This window comes from Corvus kubaryi, unplaced genomic scaffold, assembly GCF_017639235.1.
Source record: "Corvus kubaryi isolate FWS band 111438036 unplaced genomic scaffold, C.kubaryi_AGA036_p1.0 46295, whole genome shotgun sequence".
NCBI classification, from domain to species: Eukaryota; Metazoa; Chordata; class Aves; order Passeriformes; family Corvidae; genus Corvus; species Corvus kubaryi.
The window spans coordinates 1-10,496 of NW_024581300.1; the positions used below are offsets into that span (position 1 = coordinate 1).

At 69.1% G+C, this 10,496-nt stretch overlaps 2 protein-coding genes and 2 non-coding genes across 4 annotated transcripts; all 4 read right to left on the minus strand.

Annotated features, from left to right (window-relative positions):
* Window positions 1-9: 9 nt before the first annotated feature.
* LOC121672271 (NAC-alpha domain-containing protein 1-like) lies at window positions 10-3,585 on the minus strand (the record flags this gene model as incomplete). Its single annotated transcript, XM_042044873.1, has 3 exons — window positions 3,564-3,585; window positions 1,184-1,391; window positions 10-1,094 (listed from the first exon to the last, which is right to left on the minus strand). Coding segments are annotated over exons 1-3 (1,315 nt in total), but the record flags the coding sequence as incomplete, so codon positions are not given.
* A 1,726-nt stretch (window positions 3,586-5,311) lies between these two features.
* LOC121672272 (FAST kinase domain-containing protein 4-like) lies at window positions 5,312-10,490 on the minus strand (the record flags this gene model as incomplete). The annotated part of the gene is made up of 8 exons (XM_042044874.1): window positions 5,312-5,684; window positions 6,460-6,574; window positions 6,879-6,990; window positions 7,518-7,775; window positions 8,275-8,419; window positions 8,817-8,927; window positions 9,588-9,745; window positions 10,268-10,490. Coding segments are annotated over 8 exons (1,248 nt in total), but the record flags the coding sequence as incomplete, so codon positions are not given.
* On the minus strand, window positions 7,074-7,194 carry LOC121672274. Its single transcript, XR_006018802.1, has one exon. It is a non-coding gene; the product is annotated as a small nucleolar RNA SNORA5 (small nucleolar RNA).
* LOC121672273 lies at window positions 8,026-8,159 on the minus strand. The gene has a single exon (XR_006018801.1). It is a non-coding gene; the product is annotated as a small nucleolar RNA SNORA5 (small nucleolar RNA).
* Window positions 10,491-10,496: the final 6 nt, after the last annotated feature.

Sequence of the window (10,496 nt, forward strand, 5' to 3'; positions counted from 1 at the left end):
CACTGTCACCCCCAGGGCCGTCCTGGGGCTCCCCATTGGCCCCCCCCAGCTGGTGGCTCTGGGGGTCCCCGGCACAGAGCAGCCGGGGGACAGGGCCAGTCACTGCCAGCTCTGGGCAAGGTCCCTGTCCCGGCGCCGCTCCAGAACCTTCTGTCGCTGCCAGCTCCTCGGGGGGCTCCGGCGGGGGCCACGCCCCCGTGATGGTGACAAAGGCGTCGCCGTCCAGCTCTGCGTCCCCTCCAGGGGGTGCCAGGGGTGTCCCCAAAGATCCGGGAGCCGTGTCCTGGCCCGGGGGGTGACACGGGGACCCGGCATGGAGGTGGAGCTCGACGCCGGCGGGGCCGAGGAGTGCCGGGGGGGTGCCCGGGGGTGTCCCCGTGTCCCCCGCGTGCCGCTCGGTGCCGTAGAGCCGCTCGTCCTCGTCCCCGTCGTAGGCGGCCGAGTCCGAGGAGGCGTCGGTGTCGTCGCGGAAGGCGAAAGCCTCGTCCCCGCCCTCGGGGATGGAGCTCTCGGACAGCGAGCGCAGGAAGGACGCCGAGGTGCTGCCTTCGTCCTCCTCGTCCTCCTCCTCGGCGGGGGCCCGGGGCGAGATCTCCACGGCCTCGGCCTGGAAGAGGAGGCTGCCGCGGAACGGGAGCAGCGCCGCCGGGATCAGCCCCGAGCCCTCGTCCTCGTCCTCATCCTCCTCCTCCTCCGGCGTCTGCCCATCCTCATCATCATCCTCCTCATCGTCCGCACAGCCCGGCAGGGCGAAGGGGCCGTCTTCGTCATCATCCTCCTCCTCCTCCTCCTCGGGGGACAGTGGGGGGAAGGCCGGGGGGTCCCCCAGGCCGGGGGGCAGCACCAGGGTCCCCCCCAGACCTTCAGCCTCGCCCTCAGCCTCGCCCAGGCCTTCAGCCTCGGCCGCCAGGTTGGGGGAGCAGGACGGGGAGGTGCTGGCCGTGCCCGAGGAGCCCCAGCTGCCGCCCTCGGCCGTCATGTAAGACCCCGAGGGGGACGTGGGGGGCGAGCACAGCCCCTCGCTGTCCCCGTCCGTCGGCTCCTCGTGGGGGGGCGGCCGCGCCCCCCCCCCCCCCCCCCGGCGTCGGGGGGCCCTGAAAAAACCAGCTGGGGGTCCGGGGGGGGGGGGCGGCCGGGGGGGGGCTCCTTGGGGGGCGCGGGGAAGGGGCAAGGCACGGGGGGCCCCCCCCGAGGCTCGGGCGGGGGGCAGCGCGTCTCCTCCCCCATCACAATGCGGGTGTCCAGCGGGTCCGCGGGCGGGGGCGGCCGGCAGGGAGAGCCGGGGGGGGCGGCGGCGGCGGGGCCGGGGTCACAGCTGGCCCCCTCGGGCGGGGGACGAGCCTCTTCCTTGGCCGGCATCGGCGGGGGGATCGCAGGCATCGGCGGGGGGGCTGCGGAGAGAGGGGACACCCCTGAGCGCCACAGCCCCCCCAGAGTCACCACGGAGAGAGGGGATACCCCTGAGCGCCACAGGCCCCCCAGAGTCACCACGGAGAGAGGGGACACCCCTAAGTGCCACCCCTCACTCCAGGGTCATCCCGTGACGGTGGAAGGGGGGGACACCGTGGGCACTGCCCTGGGGGCGGGCTAGTGTCACTCCTACCCATCCGGGAGTGGGAGAACAGGGTGACCCCACCCAGAGCACCTGGGGGGGTCCCCACAAGTCTGGTGAAACTGGGGGGCACCAGCAGCCCCCGTCCCCACACCCCTCTCTGCGGGGCGCACGAGGTTGCAGCCGCAGCAAGGCGGGACCCCAACCCAGACCCCTCCACACGCACAGAACCCCCCCGGGCGGGGGACGCACCCCCCTTACAGCCATCCCGGGCGCCCCGCGTCCGCACCCCGCACCGAGTTTGGGGGTGCTCAGCCCTGCACTGCCCACCCCTACCCCAAAAAACACCCGAGACTCCCCCTCAATCACCTGGGCCCCTCCCTCCGCTACCTGAGCCCCCTGGGGATGGATCCATGGGGCGGGAGCGGTCGGACCCGCGGTCACCCCCGGCCCCTCCTGCAGCACCGACCCCCCCACCCCGGGCGTTATAAACGGGGGGGAGGCGGGGCCGGCGCGGGGGGAGCCGGGAGGGGGCGGGGCCCGCGGGGGTATTTGCGGGGCAGGTGCCGCTACTCCCCCCCCCCAGTCTGAAATGGTTCAGTCCAGCGCACAACCCCCCCCCGCCCCCCACCACGTGCTAGGGACCCCTGAAAGGCTCATTGGGGGGGGGGTCCCGTCCCCCCTCCCACCCCCGGTGCCGTTTTGGGGGTGACTCTGCCCTGTAATGGGGGGGGGGGCCGGGCTGCTGGGATCCCCGTAATTCAGCGTTTCCGTGCCTGGCCGCGGCCGCCCCACACCTTGGGGGGTGTTTTGGGGTGCCCTCTGCTCACCCTGGAGGGCACGCCCTGACCCCCCCTGTACAAACCGGACCCTCACCCCCTTTCTCGGGGACCCCCAGACTCAGCTCTGTGGGGGGCACTGAGGCACAGGGGGAGGGTGACACTGGGGTGTGTCCCTCTCCTTGCCCCCGCTGTCCCCAGCCCCTCAGGAAGGTGCGGATGACCCCAGGGATTTCTCCCGGCTGTCCCCAGCCCGCCCGACACGTGACAGTGGCCCCCAGGGACACTGGTGTGGGGTGACCTTGGGCTGTGCCTCAGTTTCCCACCCCGGGGGTGGGATGGTGCTAGGAGTGGGGCGACGCTCAGCCCCCCAGTCCCACCAGCACCTCCCAGTACGGGGGGGACACAACCCGATACCGACCCCCGCTGGGGCTCCTGGGGGTGAGGGGGTGACCCTGAAGCGGGGTCCCCAAAGTCCCCCGTGCCCCGCCCCGGAGCCCCCCGGTTGTGCCGGGCCCGGAGCCCCGGGCGGTGGCGGCTGCCGAGAGTCGCGGCCGGGCCGCGTATCCCGCTCCATCCTCATCTTCCGGCTCCGTCATTCCCGCTCTGTCCCTCATTCCCCCGCTCCATCCTCATCCTTCGTCTCTGCCCTTCATCCCCCGGCTCCATCCCCATCCCTCCTGCTCTGTCGTCCGTCGCTCCCGCTCCATCCTCATCCTCCGGCTCCATCATTGCGCCTCTGTCCTTCATCCCCCACCTCGACCCTCCTTCCTTCCACTCCATCCTCATCCTCCCATCCTGCACCCCTCCCTGCTCCGTCCTTCATCCTCCTGCTCCATCCCCCTGCTCCATCCTCATTCCTTCGCCCCTCAGCCCTCCATCGCTCCCGCTCTGCCTTTCATCGCTCCATCTCCATCCTGATGGCTCTGGCTCCCTCCTCCCTGCTCCGTCCTTCATCCCCCTGCTCCATCCTCCTGCTCCATCCTCATCCTCCTGCTCCGTCCTTTCCGCTCCGTCCTTCATCCTTCCGGCTCCGTCCTTCGTCCCCCTGCTCCATCCTCATCGCCCCGTTCCATTCCCATTCTCCGGCTCCATCCCCCCGCTCCGTCTTTCATCCCTCTATCCCGCACCCCGCATCCCTCCGCTTCCATTCTTCCCGCTCCCTCCTCACCTCCCCTTCCCTCCCGCTCCCTCCTCATCCTCCCGCTCCATCCGCGCCCCCCCGGCCTCACCTGCCTCCGCTCCCTCCGGCATCCCGTTCTCCTTCTCCGATCCGCCCCCCCCGGCGGGTTTCAGGGATTCTCCGGGCTCGGCGCTACCCGCGGCCCCCCCCCGCCCCGCCCCCCCCCCCCCCCCCCGCTCGGCTCGGCCGGGCGGACGCGGCTGCGGCGGCGGCGCCGGAGCATCAGCGGGGCTGGGGCGGGGGCGGGGGGGCGCGGGGGGGCCCGGCCCGGCTGATGTCAGCGGGAATTGTGTCCCGCCCGGCCCCAATACTATCGAGATAGAGGGTTTGTGCCAGAGGGCGCGGGGCGGGCGCCGGGGGCGGGGGGGGGGGGGGCCCCGGCCCCCCCCACCGCTCCCGCCCAGTGGGGGGGGGGGGGGGCGCGAGGGCGGGGCCCGGCCTCAGTTTCCCCCACTTTGTCCCTTAAAAAAGGGGGATGATCATCCCGCGGTGTCCTGGGGGGAACGGGGGCGGGAGACACAGGGCGGAGCCCCCCCAAAAGCGTCTGCGCGGGTGCGGTGACACCAGAGATGGGGGCGCGGGGAGGGGGGGGCCCAGCCTCATTTTCCCCTCCCGGAGTGGGACTTTGTCCCTTAAAAAGGGGGGATGAGTATCCCGAGGTGCCCCGGCTGGATTAGGGTGGGGGGAACACAGGGCGGAGCCCCCCCAAAAGCGTCTGCGCGGGTGCGGTGACACCGGTGGGGGGAGGGAAGGAGCCGCGTGTCCCCCCCCGCGTGTCCCCGGAGCACCGGGGGTGCAGGATGAGGGCGGGCATTGTCCCCCCCGGGCTGGCCGTGCCCGCGCTGCCGGTGCCAGGCACAGCCCCGAACGGTGACTCAGCAGCTCCCGGCCCCGCCGTGTCCCCCCCGTCACCGTGTGTCCCCCCCCCAGCCGGGCCGTGTCCCCCTCCCGGGGGGCCGGAGGGGTCGCGGAGCCAGGTGGCCGCCAATCCGTCCCCAAAGCCCCTCCCGGCCCCTGTGCGTCACCCCCAGGGCTGTCCTGAGCCACCTGGTGTCCCCCCCACCCCGGTGCGGGGACTCGCGGCCTGAGGGACACGGGGACACCGGGGGGGCTCCGGCCGGGACGTGACCCCCCCAGTCAGAGACACCCCCAAACCACGGAGTCCCCGGTGCCCGCTCCCGCTGCTCCCCCGCCCAGCGCCAGCCCCAGCCCCAGTCCCTCCCGGGGACAATCCCGGGATAATCGGGAATAAAGGCCGGTGGCTCCTGATCCCGATCCCGGCTCAGACCGGCGGCCCCGGGCACAGGGCTGGGGGGCACGGGGGGCGCGGGCACAGCCACGTGCCACCAACACCGATGGCACCTGACCCCACTGTCACCCACCCACAGTGTCACCCAACCCGGATGGCACCCATTCCCACTGTCACCCAGCACTGATGTCACCCAGCCCCAATGTCACCTGTCCCTGAGATCTCCCAGCTCCAAAGTCACCTGGCCCCAATGTCACCCAGTCCCAATGTCACCTGGCCATGATGCCAACGAGCCCCTGTGTCACCCACCCTAGATGTCACCTGGTGCCAATGACACCTGGCTCCGATGCCACCCAGCTCCAATTCCACCTGGCACTGATGGCAACCGTCCCTAATGTCGTGTCTCCAGTGCCACCCATCCCCAATGTCCCCTATGACACCCATCCCCAATGTCATGTCCCAAATGCCACTGTCCCCAGCGTTACCCATCCCCAGTGTCATTTATCCACAGTGTCACCTGTCCCCTGTGCCACCATGCCCAGCCACCATCCCTGTACAGTTTTGGGTTTATTTGAGCTGTTTGTAACACGGAGCAGCAACGCTGGAGCCATGTGGGGACACCGGGACCTTGCTGTGGTGACGTGCCCACTGGGGCACGGCGACCTGGTGACGTGACCACCTCGCTGTGGTGACGTGGCCACCTGGGCTCAGCAGCTGGGCCACCTCGGTGTGGTGACCTGGTCACATTGGCACAGGGACGTGGCCAGCTGGGTGAGGTGAGGCCACGTGGGTGCGTTAGGTGGCCGTGTCAGTGGCCATGTCACCTGCCGTGTCACTGGCCAGGGCCTTGGCCACCTTGTCCTTGAGGTAGGCCACGCGCTGCCGCTCCAGCTTCAGCTCCAGGAACTCGTAGTGGGGCACCTGCAGGGGGACAGGGACGTGGCAGCGGCCCAGGGGGTCCCAGCTGTGTCCCCTCCTGTCCTAGGCCTGGCTGTCCCGTGGCACCCACCTGGGAGGGTCTCAACACCGATCTGGGGTCCCAGTGCCCACCCAGGTGTGACAGTGACACTGCCAGGGGAGTGACAGTGACCCTGGGGGGTGACACGTGACTGTCACACTCCCCCCTGGGCTATAATTACCCCCAGGGGTTAATCCTGGATGGCCCCACAGGATCAGCTCGTCTGTGTCACCTCCCTGTCACCCCTGTCCCTCCCCCGGCACCTGGCAGGTGGCCCGGGGGGATCACGGTGGCTCATCCCTGCTGAGCCCCGGGCTGGGGGGAGCTGGCAGCCCCCCAGGAGGTGTCAGTGCCGCCATCCCGACGGAGCCAGGTGTGCCCAGCTGTGCCAGGGGGACAGTGGCACCTGGCTGGTGTCACCGGGGTGACCACAGGCACAGGGACCGCCCCTGGGCTGGCCACAGGTGAGGCCACACCTGAGTCCTGGGGGCACCTCACAGGATGGGGGCTGGGCTCTGCTCCCAAGAGGGAGGTTCCGGTGGGATTTTGGGAATACCTGAGGAATATTTTTGGGAATATTTTGGGAATATTTCTCCTGGAAAGGGCTGGGAGGGCTCAAGTGCCACACGGACGTGTCACCCGGGGCCAGGGTCAGTGGTGGCCCACGCAGTGCTGGGGACACCCAGGTGGCCTCAGGGGTGCCTCCCCACCCGGAATTCCAGCATTCCCAGCGCTCACCTCGGCCAGCAGGAACCCGGCTGCTCGCAGGTGCCTGCGGGCCATGGAGCCCCGGCCCAGCAGCTCCCGGCCCCGCGAGCTGAACTGCGGGAACTCCCAGCGCAGCACGGCCACCCTGGGGACAGGGGACAGGGGGCTGACCATGGGCAGCACCTGGAGCCCCCAGACCCCAGCCCTGGCTGAGCTGTGCCCCTCCTATCACCTCCTGGCCCCCTCTCTTCCCGTCCCGTCCCCTTCTTGTCCCCCTTCTGTCCCCATCCCACATCCCCTCCTCTCCCTCTCCTGCCACCTCTTCTCCCCCACAGACCATTTCTATCCCCCCCTCCTCATCCCCTCCCTGTCCCCTCCTGTCCCCATCCTCTCCCCTCTACTGTCTCCCCCTATCCCCCACCTCGGGGGACCCTCCTGTCCCCACCCACCTCCTGGCCCCCGGTGGCAGTGGCTTTGTCCCCTCGGAGCAGGGCAGGTGGGGGGCAGTGAAGTCCCTCACGGGCAGAGGTTTGTTGTCACTGTCCAGCACCGCCTCGGCGTCTGCGGGGACAGAGGGGACACGAGGACTCAGAGCCACCCAGGGGCTCTCCTGAGCACACCCTGGGAAGGGCACATGTCCGTGGGGATCTGTCTGCCCAGGTCCCACGGGAGGGGACAGGGACACGCAGAGCAAGGAGGTTGCTGTGGCAGCCGGTGGCCGGTCCCCGACACTGGGGGACAGGGACCGAATTTGACTGGGCTGCAAGGGGGTGGTGGGGGTGGCAGGGGTGTGACAGAGCCAGGAAGGTGACAGGGTGGGTGACAGGGCTGGGGTGGGCTGGAGGGTGACAGGGGAAAGTGACAGGGCAGTGGGTACCGGGGGGGTGCCCAAGGAAGGTGACGGGAAGGTGACACAGCTCTGAGTACCTGGGAATGCCTGGAGCTGGGGGGTGACAGGAAGGTGACAGGGCTGGGGGGGCTGGGGGTCACAGGGGAAGGCAGCAGGGGTGGGGGGTGCCCAGGGTGGGTGCCAGGGCCAGGGGTGGCAGTGGAAGGTGCCCAGGCAGGTGGCAGCGGGCGGCACTCACCGATGTCCCAGCCGTACACCGTGCTCACGTTGTGCCGGAGGAGGTCAGGGCCCCCCAGCGCCCCCGGCAGCGCCTCCTGCAGCCCCCGCTGCAAGGGGGTGGCCTTCTCCCTCTCCTTGTCCTTGTCCCTGTCCCCGTCCCCCCCCAGCACCTCGGGGGGCAGGAAGGGCCCCTGGTAGCCCGGGGCCTCCAGCCTGGCCGTGGCGTTGATGTGCAGCAGCTTCAGCCAGGAGCTCTGTGCCCGCGGAGAGGTGTCACCTGTGGGACAGGTGGGGACACGCTCAGGTGACACCCATGGGACACAGGAATGGCCCCAGGTGGCGCCAGGGAATGTTCAGGTGGGATTTGGGGAATACTCTTCCCGGAAGGGGCTGTCCAGCCCCGGTGGGTTTATCAGCCATGGGGATGTGATGTGACACCGGGGACATCGTTTGTGTCCCCAGGGCTGCAGGAACAGGGGAACTCCAGCAGCTGAGAGGCCCCTCCCAGCCCCAGGCACTCCCAGATCCCATGTCTCCGGTGGGATTCACCCCCCGGGTCCCACGGGAGGGGACACGGGGCACGTGGCCACGGAGGTCGCTGTGGCAGCCGGTGGCCGGTCCCCGCCATGGGGGGACAGGGACCGAATTTGACTGGGCTGCACTTGCCCAGCACCTGCCATAGGTGACCCCAGGCCACCCCCCGGGGCCGGAGTTCCCGTCCCATCCCCGATCCCAGCGCGGGCTCGGCCAGTCCCGTCCCGCTGTCCGGGGCTCACCTCGGAGGCGGGCCTGGAACTCCGGGGACAGCACCTGGCGCAGGTGGGGGGGCCGGGCCTGCTGCAGGACACACAGCGACCACACCACGTCCGTCAGCAGGTGCGTGTCCAGCTGCTGCTCCTGCCCCTGCAGCTGCTCGTGGACCTGGGACAGGGGACACATGGAGCCGAGCTCGACCGGCCGTGCAGGCGTCCCCAGGCGTCCCCACTGTCCCCCAGGGGAGTCTGTAGGGTCCCTCTCGAGTGATCCTGTGGCCCCTCGCTCCATGGATCCAGCCATCCCACAGCCCCTTTCCCAGGGGAATGTGCCAGGGGAACACCTGTGCTCTGGGACAGGTGACAGCTGCGGGGGGGTCACCTGGAGGGGCCTCTGGGGCCTCTCCCGGTGCCAAAAGTGGGAGCTGGGAGGGATTTGGGACACCAGGACACGGGAAAACGGGGAATTCGGGGGGCTTTGGGGAAGGAATCTGTAGCTGTGGGGGGTCTCTGAGGTCCCTCCCCACCCAGACCGCTCGGGAATTCCACGATTCCAGGGACGTCACCATGGAGAAGAATTCCTCGCTGGAGCTGGGCTGGAAGTTGAGGCGGGCGAAGGACACGAGGATCCCGCACAGCTGGGTGATGGACAGCTTCTGTGCATTATCCAGGGAATACTGTGGGAAAAACGGGAATTTGGGGCTGTCCAGAACAGGGACGGGAGGGAGAGGTTGGACACATCAGCCAGAGACACCTCCCAGGTGGGAAAATGAGAGGGAGGGAATCCTGGGATTTTATCCAGGTCCGAGGGGAAGCTCTGAAATACCCCAGTATGGATGGGAAAGAGCAGGGGGATGAGCTCGGAAGGAACTGGGAAAGAACTGGGGAAGCTGGGAGAAGAGCAGCAAGGAAAAGGTTGGAACCATCAGCAGGGGCCATGTCCTAGGCGGCACACCACGTGACGGATCCCTGGGATATGAGGGATCCAGCCAAGGGGGAGTCCTGGAATATCTCCATCTGGATGGGGGACTGCGCAGAGATGAACTGGGAGTGAACTGGGATGGAACTGGAACAGCACCAGCACTCACGGCCAGAGGCTCTGGATCGAGCCAAATGCAGCAGAAAACGATCCCCGATTCCCACTGGGAAGCAGTGGCAGAGCTCAGACAGGTGAAGGGCCCTCACTGCCACCCGCTCCCAGGTGACAACACTGACCAGTGAGGGGAACCTGCTCTCCCCAGCTCCTGCTGGGGAAGGTGACAACACCCCTGGACAGGAAACTGTCCCCTGCCTCCCCCATGGCCACGTGAGGTCCCCCCTTGACCCCCAGGCCTCACCTGAGCGATGGCCTCGGCGAGGGGCCGGCTGAGCCAGCGCAGGCTGGCGAAGGAGCGGGCACAGCGCGACACCTGAGCCGGGCTCAGGGTGCCCAGGTGGGGCTGCAGCTCCAGGGACAGGCGGTGCAGCACCTGCGGCTGCTGGAAGCTCAGCTTACCTGTGCCAAGGGGGGACAGCTCAGTGCACGGGGGCACCTCGGTCCTGTGCCCCCCACACCACAGGGGACAGCTGGGAATGTCACCTGGAGTGGAACGGCTCCAGGGACACCTCAGAGCCCTCCCAGTGCCTAAAGGGGCTCCAGGTGAGCTGGGGAGGGACTGGGGACACCCGGAGTGATGGAATGGCCTCACACTGAGCTCTCAGGGGTTTGGGACACCTGGAATGACAGGACAGCTAGAACAGCCTCCTAGGTGACCTGGGTTTTGTACTTGGAGCACAGAGGTGACCTGCAATGCCCTGCCCCCCTGTTCCCACCCTAGGACTGGGATAACCCACTGGGGAAGAGCTGCTCAGGCTCACCTGGATTCCCCCACCCCACCTGGCTGTGAGAGGAAAGGTTTGGGACCTTGAAGACCTAGTCCCCCCCCACTGCCAGCCCAGGCAACTCCCAGCCCCGGGACAGCAACACTGACCCATGGACCTGTCCCCTCCAGGTGCCCCCCAGCAGCCCAGCACTCACTGTAGGCGAAGAGCAGGTCGGTGAGCACGGGCAGGGGCAGCTCGGCGGGTTTCTGCAGCAGGTGGTAGGACAGGGCCCGCAGCAGGGGCACGCAGCGGCGCTGCTGCAGCGCCAGCGCCAGCACCACCCGCCGCAGCTCGTCGGGGTCGAACTGCTCCGCCAGCTCCAGGGCCTGCCACGGGGACAGGGCACAGCTGAGACAGGGCACAGGGACTGAACTGCCCTGCCA